Below are 15,387 nucleotides of genomic sequence, written 5' to 3' on the forward strand. Positions count from 1 at the left end.
ATAATGTAAGAAGAGTAGGTGGTGTGTCCCCCCCTCATTATTATTCCCAAACACCATTGTCAACATTAAGAAAAGAATAGTGTTTTGACAGTGATTGAAACTCAAAATGGCCTGGCTTATAGGTGCAATATGTTAGTCAGATACAGCAGATGTTGAGGTACGAAGGGGATTAGGATTCGGCACTTTGACCAACGTTTTACTTAAGATATGATAAGAGAGAATGACTTCTTACTGCTCAAACCTATAAAAACTAAAAAATAGAAAATAAAATGAAAGCAAAATGTTTACATTCACCTCATTCTAATACATGAACAAATAGGATAGTAAATGACCAAAATTCAAAAAAAAAAAGAGAGAAAATAATTTGTGATTATCTTCTGCTTCTACTCATTTCATATCTGGATTAAATAAAAATGGTAGTTGAATTGGTGGCAATAATTATACATTGTTAAAATTGTTTTGAATGGGTAAAAATATGATTATTTTTAAATTTTTAACAAAGATTTTTGAATTTCTTCGTTATGTTTTGGTTCATTTTATATTTGATTTTTTTAAACTATGATTTTTCTTAATTTAAAAAAATATTTTTGGATTTCTTTTACCACTTTTCTAATTATTGTTGATTTATTATTTTTAATTTTAAAGAGGTTGAATGAAGAATAGGCGGTCTAGTTTGTTTAACCTTTTATCTAGTTTTTATAAGATTATACTAAACTAAACAAATAATTCTAAGAGGAACTTTAAGATTGATTAATTAAAAGATTAATAAAATATATTTGCCAAATCTCTTTTAACAAATGGCATCTTATTGCTCGAATAGTCATGCACTTTATTCACTTGAGACCCATTGTGAGGAACCACCATGTTCCATTTGAAATGACATTGGGGTACACCATTACAAACTCTACCTAAGCTTGTAGAGTTAAGACTACTTATCTCTAACCTGTTAATGCCGCCTAGGAGAGGGGAAAAGACCATTACCTGCTTCTGAAATAAGGTCAATATTGAGTCCTACATTGATACCAATACCAAGAGTAACAAAAATATTAAAATTGTGATTAATAATTATTAATAATTGATAACATGGAACTTTTTTATTCCACAATTTATCAAGATAAAAAAAGGAGACCCTTTTAATTGGATGAGACATCCTAACTTTGCCTCTTCCCAGAATTTGGGCTCATGCAAGGACAAACCATGGATCATAACAATACAATTTCTTTTAAATTTTAATGGAAATAGGAACAAGTAGAAACGGCCTTAAGTGCCACATATTTAATTTTTGTGGATGATAATCTAATTTTGATAAAATAAATGTTTGAGACGGAAATTTCTTTTCGCAATAGCAAATTGGGCAAAGTTTAGCATTGGAAGACCTTCAAAATAGGCAAGAAATCATGTCGATGGCTTCGTAAATCATAATGAGGCAGAAGAAATAGGGGGCCAAAAAATTAAAAATCTTTGTGTACAACAATTGAAACCCAGACTACATATAAAGTCCTTCTGGGACGCCTTCTTTCTTTTTGAACATCACCTTTTCCTTGGCCTTCTTAAAGTCCGCATGCGTCACCTGTAATGCAACTCGATATATAGTAAAATTTCTATGAATAATTTGAATCATCGGCTACATGCTATTTATGCCACACATTAACGCATAATATCACTAACAAGTACAAATGACTACAGAAAACAATGAGGTATAACAGATTCTCCTCTAACACCATCAACACACTAACACAGACAAAAATAAGCTGTAGTAGGCATCATATTGGCCCAAAATATGTAGGTTATCAAGGAAGATACCCTACAATTGAAGAAAATGAAGCATTCTACTTGCAGAAAGAACAAAATTTTCAATACTGTATCTTAAGGTTTCTTTTTGTCTTGCAGAAGAACAAATTTTGACACCAGTTTTCAGTTTATTCATTTAAACTGTTGTTTAATTCTAAATAAAGGGCAACAAGCATCTACTTCTTAGGAATAGATGGTGAGAATACACCACTAATAAATCCTTTTCTCACTAACAACGAGAAATTAGCCACCTTACGTTAAATTAAAAGCAAAAGCAGATTTGCATTCACGTATTTACGGGTATTTGCAAAACATTGCCAATTCTAATTGCTAATAGTCTGCTTGGAAACTTAGAATTATAATACCTATAGACCCAGAACATAATCTAATGCAATAAAACTTGTATATATTTATGTAAAGCTATCAATCTGGTTTTGATTCTACTACCTATGGGTCCAGGATGAAATCTTGTAGAATCGAAATTATATGTTACAAAATATAACTACATATATTATAAGAGAAGAGAAGCATGAACTTTCTTTATTAGGAATTTATGAGTCTCACCTTCATGCGCCTCTCCCTTAAAGCAAGCAAGCCAGCCTCGGTACATATTGCCTTTATATCAGCTCCGGAGAACTCATCTTTTGTCATAACAAATTCTTCCAAGTTCACATCATCAGCCAAAGTCATCCTTGATGTATGTATCTGTGGTCCAAACATTTGAAAAGTGGGTTAGTACAATGAAGCAAGCTTTAAAGACCCAAACTTTTTATAAGAAAACGAGAAGAGAGAAACATATCTGAAATAGTGTTTCAATACATCATGAGACAATCACATACCTGGAAAATGCGCCTTCTTGTTTTGATGTCAGGTAGGGGAAATTCAATTTTCCTATCAATTCGACCAGGGCGAAGCAAAGCTGGATCAAGACTTTCAATCCTATTTGTTGCAAGAATTACTTTGACATCTCCTCTTGAATCGAAGCCGTCTAACTGGTTCAGTAACTCCAACATGGTCCTCTGAATTTCACGTTCACCACCAGAATGGGCATCGTACCTGTACAGGTATTGATGAGAAATATTTAAAATATAATGAATTCAAGGTATAACTGTTTCACTAACTTACCTCTTAGTACCAACTGCATCAATTTCATCAATGAAGACAATTGAAGGGGAAAGATCATCAGCAACTCTGAAGAGTTCCCTAACTAATTTGGGGCCATCTCCCAAGTACTTCTGAATTAATTCACTTCCGACAACACGCAAGAAGGTTGCAGATGTAGAATTAGCCACTGCCTGAAAGAATATAAATGACATAACAAGCTTAGCTATATTTTATATAGCAGAAACAACCAGAACAGCCATGTGATACTAGTGTAAACAGGGAACCCTGACCAAGACAAATAATATTAACAATTGCATATTATAAGCAAAATCACATATTTCATCCACGCTATCCCTCTACTCCAATTTTGGAAGTTTATCATGCTTGACACCTTGCACTGATGTCCAGACATGACATGATTTGTCTTCCAATCAAACAATTTGAAGCAAAGGGGTCGGAAAGGACAGTTATCAAATTCAAAAGCATTAATTATCATAGACATGCGAATAGAAAGAAAAATGCCTTGCTGCAGATATAGGAATACACACCTTTGCAAGCAAAGTCTTGCCTGTCCCAGGCTCTCCATACAAGATAACTCCTTTTGGAGGTTTGATACCAATGTCCTCATATAATTCAGGGTGAGTCAGAGGAAGCTCAACTGCCTCTTTAATCTCCTGTATCTGAGAATCCAAACCTCCTATATCAGCATAGGATTCCAATGGAGCCTTTTCAACCTTCATCACTGATACCATGGGATCAACTTCATCTTGCAGAAGTCCAACAACAGAAAGAACCTAGGAATATACAATAAGCAAGCATAAATTTCTTTCGAAGAACAAAAGAATGAGATGGAACATAATGAAGATGCACACAATCCAAAGAAAGAATAGATACAGAACCTTTAAATGGAAGAAGTTTCCTATTTGCCCTTTCAAGATTTATACTAGCATTTTGGATTAGCAAAAGTGTGATACGAGTAGAAATATGCCCAAAGACTTGAAGATGTCAACTTTAATAGCAAACTTGATAAGCAAATACCCCATCTAGGGCTTGCTTATTCAAATCTCGTACCACGCCTCACTCGCATTTATTTGAGATAACCTCTAGCTTGGATCTAAAGAATGGCTCGAACTTGTTTATGAATTTAGCTTTGATTAAAAGTTCATATTTCAAAGTTCATCAATCTAAGCTAAAGTAAGAAATCATGGTCAAAACACAATTATTTATTCAAATTTCACAAGAATTCTCTCACGTATGATAATTTAGCAACCACTAGTTTGAAATAACATCAGTTCTATCAGATGACACAGCTGCATTCCCTTAATCTCATAATTTTTCTAGCACCAATTCTAAATGCGAATCCAAAAATTCATTGCTCTTTAAGTTCTTATATCATTTCATTTCAAGAATCTAAAAAACAAACCCTAAAACTAAAGCAAAACCCATAAAGCTTAAGAGTTCAATTACCTTATTGTGCATCAAAATAGCACATCCAGGCTCCAACTGATCCTTATCAACGAAAGATAAAATCCCCACATAATACTCAGGCCCAACCGACGATGAAACAATCGCATGGTTCTCATCGATTAGCTCCTCCAAGTTACCCACACTCATCGGCGACCCTCTCAAATCATCGACTTTAGATCGATCCTCCTCGGCTTTCTCTTCCTGAGGCTTGAGCCTTTCCTGGTTAGCCACAAACTCTTCTTCCATCAGTAAATAATCCTTGATCCGCTCCAGCTTTAGCAACCGCAGTTTACACTTCGTCAGCGGCGTTACAGTCGGAAGCCGAGCCGCGGCCTCAGGTCCTTTCTGTTTTCGTTGCTTGCGCCCCACCCTGGCTGGGGGCGCCGCTGGCTCAAATTTCTTATCCTTCTTATCAGAGCCATCGGGTTTCCGGTCCCCTGGGAAACCTTGCCTATTCATACCGCCCGGTGTTCCCTGACCCATCGTTTAGGGTTCGTTTTCAGGCCTCCGACACTCGGCTCAGATTATGAGATGGCTGTGGGATCTTTTGAAAAAAATAGTGCTATGGATTTGGGATCAAGCAACCTTCTAATTTTTTTCCCTTTATTGTATTGAAAAATGGAAAATGGGCTTTGAATTTGGATCTATAGGATTAATTCTTCAACCCTTTTGGGCCTTCTTTTGATTGGAAACCCCAAATTTGGTTGTAATTGGGCTTTTTAGTTCTCATCTTTTAATAAATTTATTATAAAGAATAGATGGTATGAAACTGTGATTTCATGTTATCCTTCTTTTGATTTGTCATTATCTCATTGGAAAGGGATAGGGATGATATGAAATCACTGTTTCATACAATTTTTTCTCATTTATTATATTATATGGAGAAAAAATCTACTACTTTTTTTTTTGGGGGTTTAATAGAGGTATAAGTTAATAGAGCTTGTCGCTACACAACACAAACTCAATGTCTGAGGCATTGGAGATATGAATATGGAATATTTTGCCACAGATGTCTCTGCCCTTCCCAATCACCCTTATGACTGCAACAATACTTAGCTACTACACTTTGTTGAGCAATGTAATATCACAATGAGCATTCTCTCAAAGGGATTTAACACTATATTGAAGCAGCAGTATATATCATACAGTTTGAGTGAATTTTCAACTATATTGAGAAAAAAAGCTAGTAAAATGCAACTTCAATAACTATTAACCGCCAAACATGGTTGGTGATAAAACAAAAAAGAGTACTAACAAGTCAAAATCTTAAGTGACAAATATGATCGGAAGCTAGAGCTTTACGAGTGCGAAGTACAGCAGGGAATTTAGCCGGAAAGACCAGAGCTGCACCATCTCGCCTTTTTTGAGTTGGTTGTTCTTCACAACAGGGTTCCACGTGTTAGTGAGGACATAGAGCGAACTTGACCCCATAACCCACTTGTTAAAGGTAATGTTTGTTCCCTTCATGGATGGGTCTAACAACCACACCTGCATGGGGTTTTTGTCATCTAACTCTTTAGCCTCTGCCTCGTTGAGAAAGTCATGAGTTTTGACTTGCGAGAAGGGTATGGAGAAACGACTGGCAGTAGGGTTTATGTCGGAGAAAAAGATGGTCTTTTGTATGACCAGAACCAAACCCCTACTACCCATCTCTTCAACTATAAGTTGTCTGAATTTGGGAGGCAAGTTTGTTGGTGGGATTGGGCAAACGGATTATCTTGCTTCCTTCTTCTCTTCGGCTTCAGTTTTGGTGCTACCCAATCGCCATCGTCTTCCTCTTCTACTGCTTTGAGATTACGTTTCCTTTTCAGTCCAACGCTGTTGTTGAACTTGAACCTCAGCTTGAAACCCGTATGGTCTTGTTTGCAAAGGGTTTGAGGTGGTGGGGGTGCAGTGTGGCTTTTCTGCAATTTCAGTTGGTCAACATGGAGTACGTGCAGCAAGTAGTCAAAATGACCCCAATTGGGATCAATCTTTGTATCCTTAAAATCATCACGAGTTCACGACTGAGAAGCTCCATCATCTTATCGTTTTCACTGAAACAAATTATTTTCTGTATTTGCTTGAAACTGGGAATGCTGCTTTCTTGAGATAAATGTAATGTCTATCTATCTATCTATCTAGTGTATTTAGGAAAAGGGTGCTTGAGATGAAAGTAATAGTTCTTGAAATATGACCGTTAAACTATAGTTTCCCGGCGGGGCATTTGAATGGAGTTGTTGTTTACTGGCAGAAAGGCGGCAAATAATGGGCAAAGGTGTAAAAAACCCAATCCCCCACGTTTGTGCTTGCAACTTTTCTGTTCTGTTTCTTCATATCCATAAATAATATCAACGTTAAAGTGGTGGTCAAAGGGGCTTTCCCGGTGGTCAATGGGCTTCTCCGGTGGGCTGCTTTTTTTTTTTTAAGTCTTTGAATTTCTTTCCCCTAAAATGGCTAAATTAAAAAAAATGAAAGTGGGATCATTTATTTAATTTATTTAATTACATGTGATATCACATGTCATAAAACAATAGTTAAAAATTTATGAGTTTGGTTTGGTTTATTTGAATTTAGGGTTTTAGGGTTTATTATTAGTGACAAAGCTCAGGATGAATTTGGGTTAAGTGTTTATCCTTAATACATTTTTGAAATTAATGGTGAAAATATAAGTTTTAACAGAATGTGATCATGTAAATAGCTGAAACATGCCCATCTTTGATTTGCATGAATGAACATATATAGGTATAGAATAGCTTTTGAGTTTTGAAATAGTAGAATTTCATCATTCTTGAAGTGTACTAGATGTTTTTCAAAATATATATATCCATGAAATTTGTGTAACCTTTGTGATTGGAAAGAGCAAAATTTTCAAAACAAAACTAAATTCAACATAATTTTGTAATTCAATCTATGATCGAGTCTAGGTATAATAAAAATATCAAAGATTAATTCGTGATCATAGTAAAAATTAAGTTTGTAAGAGGCACCAGGTTGTCCAAAATATCCCACACTGCAATGAAACTATGTATTGTCACATTATAGATTTTACCATTATCAACATCACAAAATCCCTTGAACGGAATGCGAGACAAATCTAGAAATGTTCAAAAATTGAATAGGGTCCAAACCTTGATATAAATTATCGATTTTTTATTCAATTAATTTATTTGGTTCGATGGAATAGATTATTAAAAATTATAATTTTTTAGAAGAATATATATTAAAAATAAATAAAATTGATTCAACCAATCTTTATTCTAGACCAGTTCTTAGTCTTATTGGTTGGATCGACCAATTTGGTTCGGTTCTAAAAATATTGCTTTAAGGATTCAATTTGTTGTGGCTAAGACTTAGAAAAAAATAAAGGTTAGTATTTATATTTTAATTTGGTCATTTTAGTCAATGTACATTTTAAATTTTAAAATTCCAATCTTTATGAAATGAAAATGTTAAATTTATTAAGTTTTGTGATGCCCATAATCTCATATTAGCATATTAATCACTAAAATTTTAAATAATCATTTATCATTTGCGTCAAGATTGAAATTTCAAAATTAAAAATATAAGAAATTAAAGTGATACAATTGAAGAACATGGATTAAATCTACACTTGTATGCATAGTACAAGACTAGTAATTGAATTTAATTAAATGGGTTCAACTGCCACTATTTGGGTCATGACTAAAATTTCAAAATTTGAAAAGTACAAGACTAAAAATACCAATTCGAAAAGTATAGAAACTAAATTTATAAGTTTTGTAAAGTACAGGGACTAATATCAGAATTTAGCCAAAAATTAATAATAAAAAAACCGATAACTTCAATCCGGCTTTTCCAAAGCTTGACCAATCTGGGTTGGGCCCTATTCCCCATCCTCTGTGAGGTGGAGATGAAGTGTCAGGATTCTGGACGACATAGATTTTCAACTTCTCACAGTTTTGAGTATTGACATTCAAATTACAACAGGGAAATTACAGAATTCTTGATTTTTTTCAGAAAGATAAATATCTTGCTAAACATAATTTAGTATGGCTTCCTCACCTATGGTTCATTACATGTCTTCTGTATCACCACACTCTCCAAAATGTTACCACAATAACCAAACCCTAGCTCTCCCTCACTCTAATTTCTTGTCTCCCACATCCTTTTTAAGGTTAAAGAGGAAAACCCTTTTCTCAAATATTCAATTTAACAAGCCCTTAGCACCAAGACCCTTGGTTTATGCACTTCAGTCCAACTTCTTCAAAGGTTTGCTTTTTTGCTCTCTCTTCCTTTTTAATTCTTCGGAATAAGCATTGCCATGTTGATGGATGTTCAAAAATGATATTTCTGAGAATTGGGTTTGTGATTTATGTTTGTTTATCTCTAATCCTATTGAGCTAATGAAATAAATCAAAATGTTAGTAACATAAATTGAAACTGTGATGTAATGTAGGTCTTGTGGTTAGTATGGTCTTTGCAGATAATCATGTGATAAGCTGTAGGGTTCATGTTGATTCAAGCATACAAGGTTCATTTTCTTGTTTTCAATTTGTACTAACAACCATTTTGAACTTTATTATTAGTTATTCAGACTGTATGGAAGGTTGGGAAGGATGGAGTTGAAGCTGGAACCAATTTAGTGCCGGTAAAAGTTCAATCTTTTTGCTTCTGTGATTCTAGTGTCCGGATAAAAGACATTGTTGAATATACTTGTCCCTATGTTTTTGAGTTCAGGACTCTGTCCCAAGACCAATCGCAAGGATCTCTGTTTCAGTTGTCGTTCTGTTTGTGACACTTTTTGTACTCAAGTCATTCCTGTCAACAGCTTTCTTCGCGCTGGTATGTTTTATTTCTTACTTTCTTTCCATCTAGAGGAATATATGATTGATGATTTTGTATTGCTTTTGCCTCAGTATGTTCTTTATATGCCTTTTTTCTATGAATGATTTACCGGTGCCAGTTTTAGTGTAGTCGCTTTGGTAATCATCATGAAATTCTGCGCGTTTCTTCCAATTATGAATTACGTATATATTCAGGAAAGGCTTAGGTAGCAGCCTAAATTCAGTTCTAGAAGCTAAACGCATCAGTAGGAACTGCAAGCTATGGCTTGTGGAATTGCAAAATACTTATATTTTGCTTCAGTGGCACAAAGTGGGCCTATTGTTTATTAAAATTTAGAAGTGAGGAGAGAGAACAGGCCCTTGTGGACAGTAGAAGTTTGCTACATACAACTACAATCAAATATATGGTGTGCGTCTCATCTTTTGCACTTACATGGTTAGAGCGTCTTTATACTTAGAATTAACACGCAACCTATGTTGCTCAGACTCTTCATTTTTCTTGAGGTACTCATGTCAAAGAGATATCAAGACATGGGTGCAAAGGTACAACCCTCATTCGAAAAATTGAGCATATCCGTGTAGGACACATAACTAACTGTTCCTGGCACTCACTCCTGCTCCCGCAATCAAATAACATAGTCTATAATCTATAAGAATGTTATCTACATGTTAATCTGAGTGTGATACATAAAGAAACCTTACTGCCTTGAGGCCTTAGTTGTTTGGTTACATATTCAGGTCTCCCTTTTGAATACCTTTACGAAACTGTCGCAAATATCAAGTGTTGTTACTTAAATCTGAATCTAATAATAGAACCACATCATCTCTGTGCTGATAGGCTAATAAAATTTGAACCAACTTTTACTTGGTGAAATGCAAAATATAAAATTTTATTTGGCAGCTTTAGACAGTTGTATTCGGCTCGCTACTGTCAGACAATGGCTGATTGCCAGTGACTGTTAAAAACCTGGAAAACATCCTTATGAATCACAAGAAGAAACATTGGTAACATAAATCGGAACCTTCACTACTTGGTTTTCTTGGATACCTGCAAGTGCTGAAAGTCACCTAATTTTAATTCTAAGAGTAAAAAATTCAATGTCTATGCTTGAATCAGGTACCAAGTAGAATTTGCATTTGTGAACATCAGATAACTTAAAGAGCCACTGGCTTAGTTGTTAATGATTTGAAAAGCTATTGCATATCTAATTTGACTATTCGTTTATTTTTCCTCGAGGAATATGGGAAGCAGTTATCCTTGTTGCTCATCTGCTAGAAGATTTTAACTGCATGCCTATGTATCTACGTTATATTTCGTTTTTCCTTGTCTTTTCAGTTGTTAAAATTGCGGGTCCATCACTAAAAATAAGAGTATTTTTATTTCTAGATTATTTATCTGAACTTTAAGGTTAAGAATTGTATGTCCATTATGTTTAAAATGAACACTGGTTGGTCATCTGCAAGAAGGTCCCCTATTCACCTCCCCTCCCAGTTGCCAAGATGGTGGCAGCCTCTATAGGCAGAGCCCCATTTTATCGTAATCACTAACAGTGATGAATAATAACGTGTTCTTCTGGATGAACAGGCCACAATGGGACTTGTGTATTTCGTATTTATTGCCTTGAACAAAGATCAAGGACCAAGAGGAGGCAGTGGCAGTGAATCCATGGAGGACCCTGTAGAAGAAGCCAGAAAAATAATGGAAAAGTACAAATGACAAATGCAAGATCATGATAATGGTCTATCATCCAAATTTTGTGTTACACTCTTATATAATTTGTAGGCATGCACTGTAAAGAAAGAAGAAACATCTTGTGTGGAATATCTATAATCCATAATCTACAACTAAATATTTAAAAAAAGATACATAATGTACTGTAGAAGTTAGGCTTTTGAATGCTGACACGTTAGCAGTTGGTTTATTTTCTTCATTTGGGTGAATGAGAAAGTAAGGGAGAAAAAATGCCGAATTACCCCAGTCCCTGTACTTTTTAAACTTCTGGATTAAGTCCCTCTACTCGCTTTTAATTTTAGGAATTCCATCCATTGAAAATTAAAGTTAAATTAATATAATTATTACTTTATGTCTATAAATTTGAATATGGGTTATCAATTAAAATTTATTTTTTAAATATTTCTATTGTATGTTTGCATTATATTCAAATTCAGTCCATTCAAGAAAATGTTTATTTTAGGTTTTACTTTAAATAATTTATTTAAAATGATTGACCCAAATTTGATTCACACATCAATTTAATATATGGTTAATCTTAAATGATTATTGAGTAAATTTAATCTTCATAATTGAAAAATCATAATATATTAATAATATTATTACCATCAAAAGATTAGTAGACGATTACTTTATATAATAAATAATTAATTTTTAAGGAAAAATAATTAATTACTTAAATTAATAATTTTTTTAGTTTGAAATTAATTATTATTTATTTAAATAAATTATTAAAAAAATATTAATCCACCTACGTTATCTGGGGAACTAATGCCAGCATATGTAATATACACACTGTCTCTTCACACAATTTCATCAGCTTGGTTCTATTCGATCAAAACTTGTCCTCTTGCGTCGAACAAGTTTGGTTTTTAAAAGTGCAATAGCAAACCCTCCTCCTTAACCATTAGCTCAAAGGCCTTGTTGATCTCAGATAAGGGGACCCCATGAGTTATAAATTTATCCATCCACCTTCTGCATGAAAACCCATAAATTATTTACAGTAAATGGTTTGTCTATATCAGAAGCAAAGCTTGAAATTAGCTTGTAAATGCTGAGAGGATGTGTTAATGGTTATGTACCTTGTTCATTTGATACATGATCATGAACATTGCTCCCTTGATGGGCACTTCATCAAGAACAACTACACTCCGCCCCTGCAGAATCCTTGAAATTATCCAAGGACAAATATGGTACATGGTTTAATTAGTAAAACTTAAAAGAGTCTGTTCATTTTGATAACCACACTAAACAGGAAAAGCTAGAGGGACTAAAGGCATCAACATATATGCTTTAGCTAAGTAGATTCAAGCTTCAGACAGATGAACTCATTACTACTAGAAAAACATAAATGAAGCCCTTTTCAGCATACAGGGCAATAGCCATTTCAGGGATCCATTTCAATTGATATATGATCATGAAAATTCATATTAGCCTTTTCTAATAAAGAAAGCTTTAGTTTCAAAGGAAATGAAATTAGTGTACCTTTACAGGGAATAACATGGCCCGCAGTACTCGATACGTTAGACCAAGCAGCCTTGTTTGTGTTGTAAGAAAATGAGGAGATTTGTAAGAGAACCGATCACTTTCTCGAACAGCGTCGAAGCTTTCCGCATGTGATTCATATGTTTATACTTTTACGTAAGTACAGTCACAAACACATCTATCACCATGAAAACCCTACAGTTGTTTTTTACCCTATTTATAAAAAAAAAACGTAAGCTCTCCAGTTCTTATAGTAATGGTTTTGTGTTCAGGAACAAGCCAATGCGCATATTTTAATAAAAACTGTGTTGTGAGATGTTAATAGCAGTAAAGCATTTTATCAGATCATCAATGTCAGCTAAACAAAAAAAGGCAGCTTTTTTTTCTTCTTTGTGAAAAATGCCACCCAAGTGAACCAAACCAAGCTCCTTTCAACATTGGGTTTCTTTTATAAATATCTACACTATAATAGTAAAGATCTGACCCAAGAAAAAGAATGGCCTGAGAAGGGGCCTTATTGCTCCTCTGCTAGACCTATCCAACTCCATTTCCATTATTGTTTTTATTCATCAACTTCATCATATCATTTGCAAAACAAAGAATGAAGTCATCATATCATTTTTATTGTAAAAGCATGTGATAGAAGAATAAAAGCAAAACAATAGTAAACTCCTCTAACCAAAAAAAGGGCTCATCATCATTCTCTCTTAATTCATAAATGAAGAGATAAGTCTAGCTTTTGATCTCTATCCGTATGATCAGCACTCCCAATGCCTTGATTATTATCTTCCACCATTGTTAGCTGTTGAGTGAAGTCTCCACTGCACCTTATGCTCCTTTGCCAATTGAAGTTATAACTTTGCTGGTCTTTATGGTCAATTTGATGATGGTGGTGGTGACAAACATTGTTACCCTCGCCATAAAACACTGCATTGTTATCAAATCTGGCTGCACCATTCGACCCGAACCTGTGGTGAGGATTTGGGAGATAATGGAAGTTGGCAGCATGCGCTGTTATATACATCGGAGAGTGTAAAAAGCTTAAATGGTGGTGACTTGCTGCAGCTGGTGCATAAACAATTGGTAATGTCGGAGAAGATGAAAAGTTGGTGGTTGGTCCATAATCTGATGACCTTTTAGCCTTCCTTTTAGCAGTTCTTTCTCTCTTGTGAGCATTTTGATGACCTCCCAAAGCTTGAGAACTGTAAAACTTTCTTGAACAGAATAAACAAGGGAAAACCCTTATTGTCCCATCATCTACATTGGGTTGATGAGACACTTTCTCTCCATGATCATCTTCCATACCTGTGGATCGATACAATGGTCATCAGTTTTCATGCAAATATATATATAAAATAAGACAAAGAAATGGTAGGAATCTATTGAAAAAAGTAAAAACCTTTGAAAAAGAGAACAAGAAATGGCAGGTGTTTTGAACAAGTACTATAATAGAAGAACTTAGCATTTGGTGGGTTATGATCAGATAGGAAAAGAAAGGGGAAAAAAAAGAGAGTTCGGATTCAGAAGCTAAGTTCTGAAGAATTGGAAAACGTGAAGAGTGAGAACATAAATAATTAATAAATGGAGAGTTGTATGTATGGGCAATGGAACAGAGAGATAAAGAGATAAGTGGGGAAGTATTCTCCAATAGGGTTGTGGAAGCTGAACATGAAAGGGAGTCATTGGTGAGAAATGTTAAATATTAATGGGGTTGGAAAATGGGAAATGACTTGAATGGAAGTCAGAGTATCAGAGAGGTGAGCTTGGAAGATGAGAATGGTGATATTCAATGGCCAATATGAAAGGATTGGGATTGGGTGCCTTAATTAAAAAGCTATAAAGTCAGTCATGCACAGTCCCCACTTGATCTGAAAACTGAGTGGTGGCTGGCTGCTGCTACCCTTTTCTCTTTCTCTTTCTATGTGCTCTGCATGCAAATTGGCTCTATTGTACTGCTGCTGCTGTATTCAGCATTGATCTCTCAGCTTCTTCTTCTTCTTTTTTTACTTAAAAAAAAAATGGTTATGGGGCTGACAGCAACAGCCACTAGTGCTGCGTTTTCCACCGCCAATCCCATGCAATTTGGCTTTTTTGGGTCCATGCCTTGTTGCATCTTCATGTGGAGATTGGAGAACCCAATGCTCTTCTTCAACTCGTCTTGGTCATTGTGTTTGCCCACACACCGCATTCCTCATCTGTGTTTTCTTTTTTGGCAATATTTGAACTCAACCATGAAAATATTTAGATATGCATGGAATTAGGGGGCAAAATCAAAGAATTATGTAACTTGGGGCAAGAGAAAGCTAAGGTATATACAAGTGAAACTGAATTGTTTACAAGTTAGGTGGTTCATTTAGTGTGTTACCTCTAATTTTGATCGGATTTACTTCGATAAAATTTTTATTTTTCGAATTAATTTAACTCGACCTAAATTTAATTTAAATAATATAAATATAAAAATATCTTTAATGATGAATTTACTTATTTAGAGTTAGCAAAATTCAATTCAATTTGAAAAAATGAAAAAAAAATTAAATTTCGAGTTAATCGAATTAAGTTATTCAAGTTATTCGAGTCAAAAATTTGAGTTTCAAGTTCGAGTCGAGTTGAACTTTACAATTCGAATAACTCAATAATTTGAATAACATATTGGTGTAAATACCCTTTTGGTCCTGTCAATTTTGAAAATGAGTAAATTGGTCTCTCTCGTAAAAATTACAAAATAAATTCAAAATAAATATCAAAAATTTAAATAATTTTAAAATTCAAAATATTTTAAAATTTTCAAAATTTATATTTTAAAAAAATTATAAATTTTAAAAAAGTTGTAAAGAATATATAAAGAAAGTTTAAAATTTAAAATTTTCTAAAATAATAATTTTGGGACCTGAATAAGTTAATTAATGATTTAAGTGTATCAAACTAAAGTATCTTTTTCTTTTTCTTTTTCTTTTGAAAAAGTTTTTAAATATATATGGCTTCAAATTTATGTACTCTAAGATG

At 34.2% G+C, this 15,387-nt stretch overlaps 4 protein-coding genes across 4 annotated transcripts; 1 reads left to right on the plus strand and 3 right to left on the minus strand.

Annotated features, from left to right (window-relative positions):
• Positions 1–1,317: 1,317 nt before the first annotated feature.
• On the minus strand, positions 1,318–4,945 carry LOC105804810 (26S proteasome regulatory subunit 4 homolog A). The gene is made up of 6 exons (XM_012637587.2): positions 4,363–4,945; positions 3,444–3,689; positions 2,917–3,086; positions 2,631–2,847; positions 2,356–2,496; positions 1,318–1,570 (listed from the first exon to the last, which is right to left on the minus strand). Exons 1-6 carry the CDS (start codon positions 4,843–4,845, stop codon positions 1,487–1,489), a joined length of 1,341 nt encoding a protein of 446 aa, XP_012493041.1. The 5' UTR covers positions 4,846–4,945; the 3' UTR covers positions 1,318–1,486.
• A 707-nt stretch (positions 4,946–5,652) lies between these two features.
• LOC128042470 (B3 domain-containing protein At3g25182-like) lies at positions 5,653–6,385 on the minus strand. The gene is made up of 3 exons (XM_052633811.1): positions 6,359–6,385; positions 6,073–6,266; positions 5,653–6,031 (listed from the first exon to the last, which is right to left on the minus strand). Exons 1-3 carry the CDS (start codon positions 6,383–6,385, stop codon positions 5,653–5,655), a joined length of 600 nt encoding a protein of 199 aa, XP_052489771.1.
• Positions 6,386–8,210: 1,825 nt separating this feature from the next.
• Positions 8,211–11,163, plus strand: LOC105761018 (uncharacterized). The gene is made up of 4 exons (XM_012578668.2): positions 8,211–8,592; positions 8,910–8,971; positions 9,061–9,165; positions 10,753–11,163. Exons 1-4 carry the CDS (start codon positions 8,373–8,375, stop codon positions 10,882–10,884), a joined length of 519 nt encoding a protein of 172 aa, XP_012434122.1. The 5' UTR covers positions 8,211–8,372; the 3' UTR covers positions 10,885–11,163.
• Positions 11,164–12,916: 1,753 nt separating this feature from the next.
• LOC105761011 (protein LATE FLOWERING) lies at positions 12,917–14,133 on the minus strand. The gene is made up of 2 exons (XM_012578656.2): positions 13,784–14,133; positions 12,917–13,689 (listed from the first exon to the last, which is right to left on the minus strand). Exon 2 carries the CDS (start codon positions 13,685–13,687, stop codon positions 13,097–13,099), a length of 591 nt encoding a protein of 196 aa, XP_012434110.1. The 5' UTR covers positions 13,688–13,689; positions 13,784–14,133; the 3' UTR covers positions 12,917–13,096.
• Positions 14,134–15,387: the final 1,254 nt, after the last annotated feature.

The sequence above is a fragment of the Gossypium raimondii genome, chromosome 7, assembly GCF_025698545.1.
Source record: "Gossypium raimondii isolate GPD5lz chromosome 7, ASM2569854v1, whole genome shotgun sequence".
Taxonomy (NCBI): Eukaryota; Viridiplantae; Streptophyta; class Magnoliopsida; order Malvales; family Malvaceae; genus Gossypium; species Gossypium raimondii.

Bases quoted from the DNA above. Each gene is read 5' to 3' on its own strand.
- LOC105804810 (XM_012637587.2), bottom strand. From the start codon at position 4,845: ATGGGTCAGGGAACACCGGGCGGTATGAATAGGCAAGGTTTCCCAGGG. The intron at 2,497-2,630 runs GTATGTGATTGT...TTTGGACCACAG, and splicing joins CAAGAAGGCGCATTTTCCAG to ATACATACATCAAGGATGAC. The intron at 1,571-2,355 runs GTGAGACTCATA...GTTGCATTACAG, and splicing joins TAAGGGAGAGGCGCATGAAG to GTGACGCATGCGGACTTTAA.
- LOC105761011 (XM_012578656.2), bottom strand. From the start codon at position 13,687: ATGGAAGATGATCATGGAGAGAAAGTGTCTCATCAACCCAATGTAGAT.
- LOC128042470 (XM_052633811.1), bottom strand. From the start codon at position 6,385: ATGATGGAGCTTCTCAGTCGTGAACTC. The intron at 6,267-6,358 runs GTGATGATTTTA...CTGAAATTGCAG, and splicing joins AGCTTCTCAGTCGTGAACTC to AAAAGCCACACTGCACCCCC. The intron at 6,032-6,072 runs GTTTGCCCAATC...TCCCAAATTCAG, and splicing joins AGAAGGAAGCAAGATAATCC to ACAACTTATAGTTGAAGAGA.
- LOC105761018 (XM_012578668.2), top strand. From the start codon at position 8,373: ATGGCTTCCTCACCTATGGTTCATTACATGTCTTCTGTATCACCACAC. The intron at 8,972-9,060 runs GTAAAAGTTCAA...TTTTGAGTTCAG, and splicing joins CTGGAACCAATTTAGTGCCG to GACTCTGTCCCAAGACCAAT. The intron at 9,166-10,752 runs GTATGTTTTATT...CTGGATGAACAG, and splicing joins CAACAGCTTTCTTCGCGCTG to GCCACAATGGGACTTGTGTA.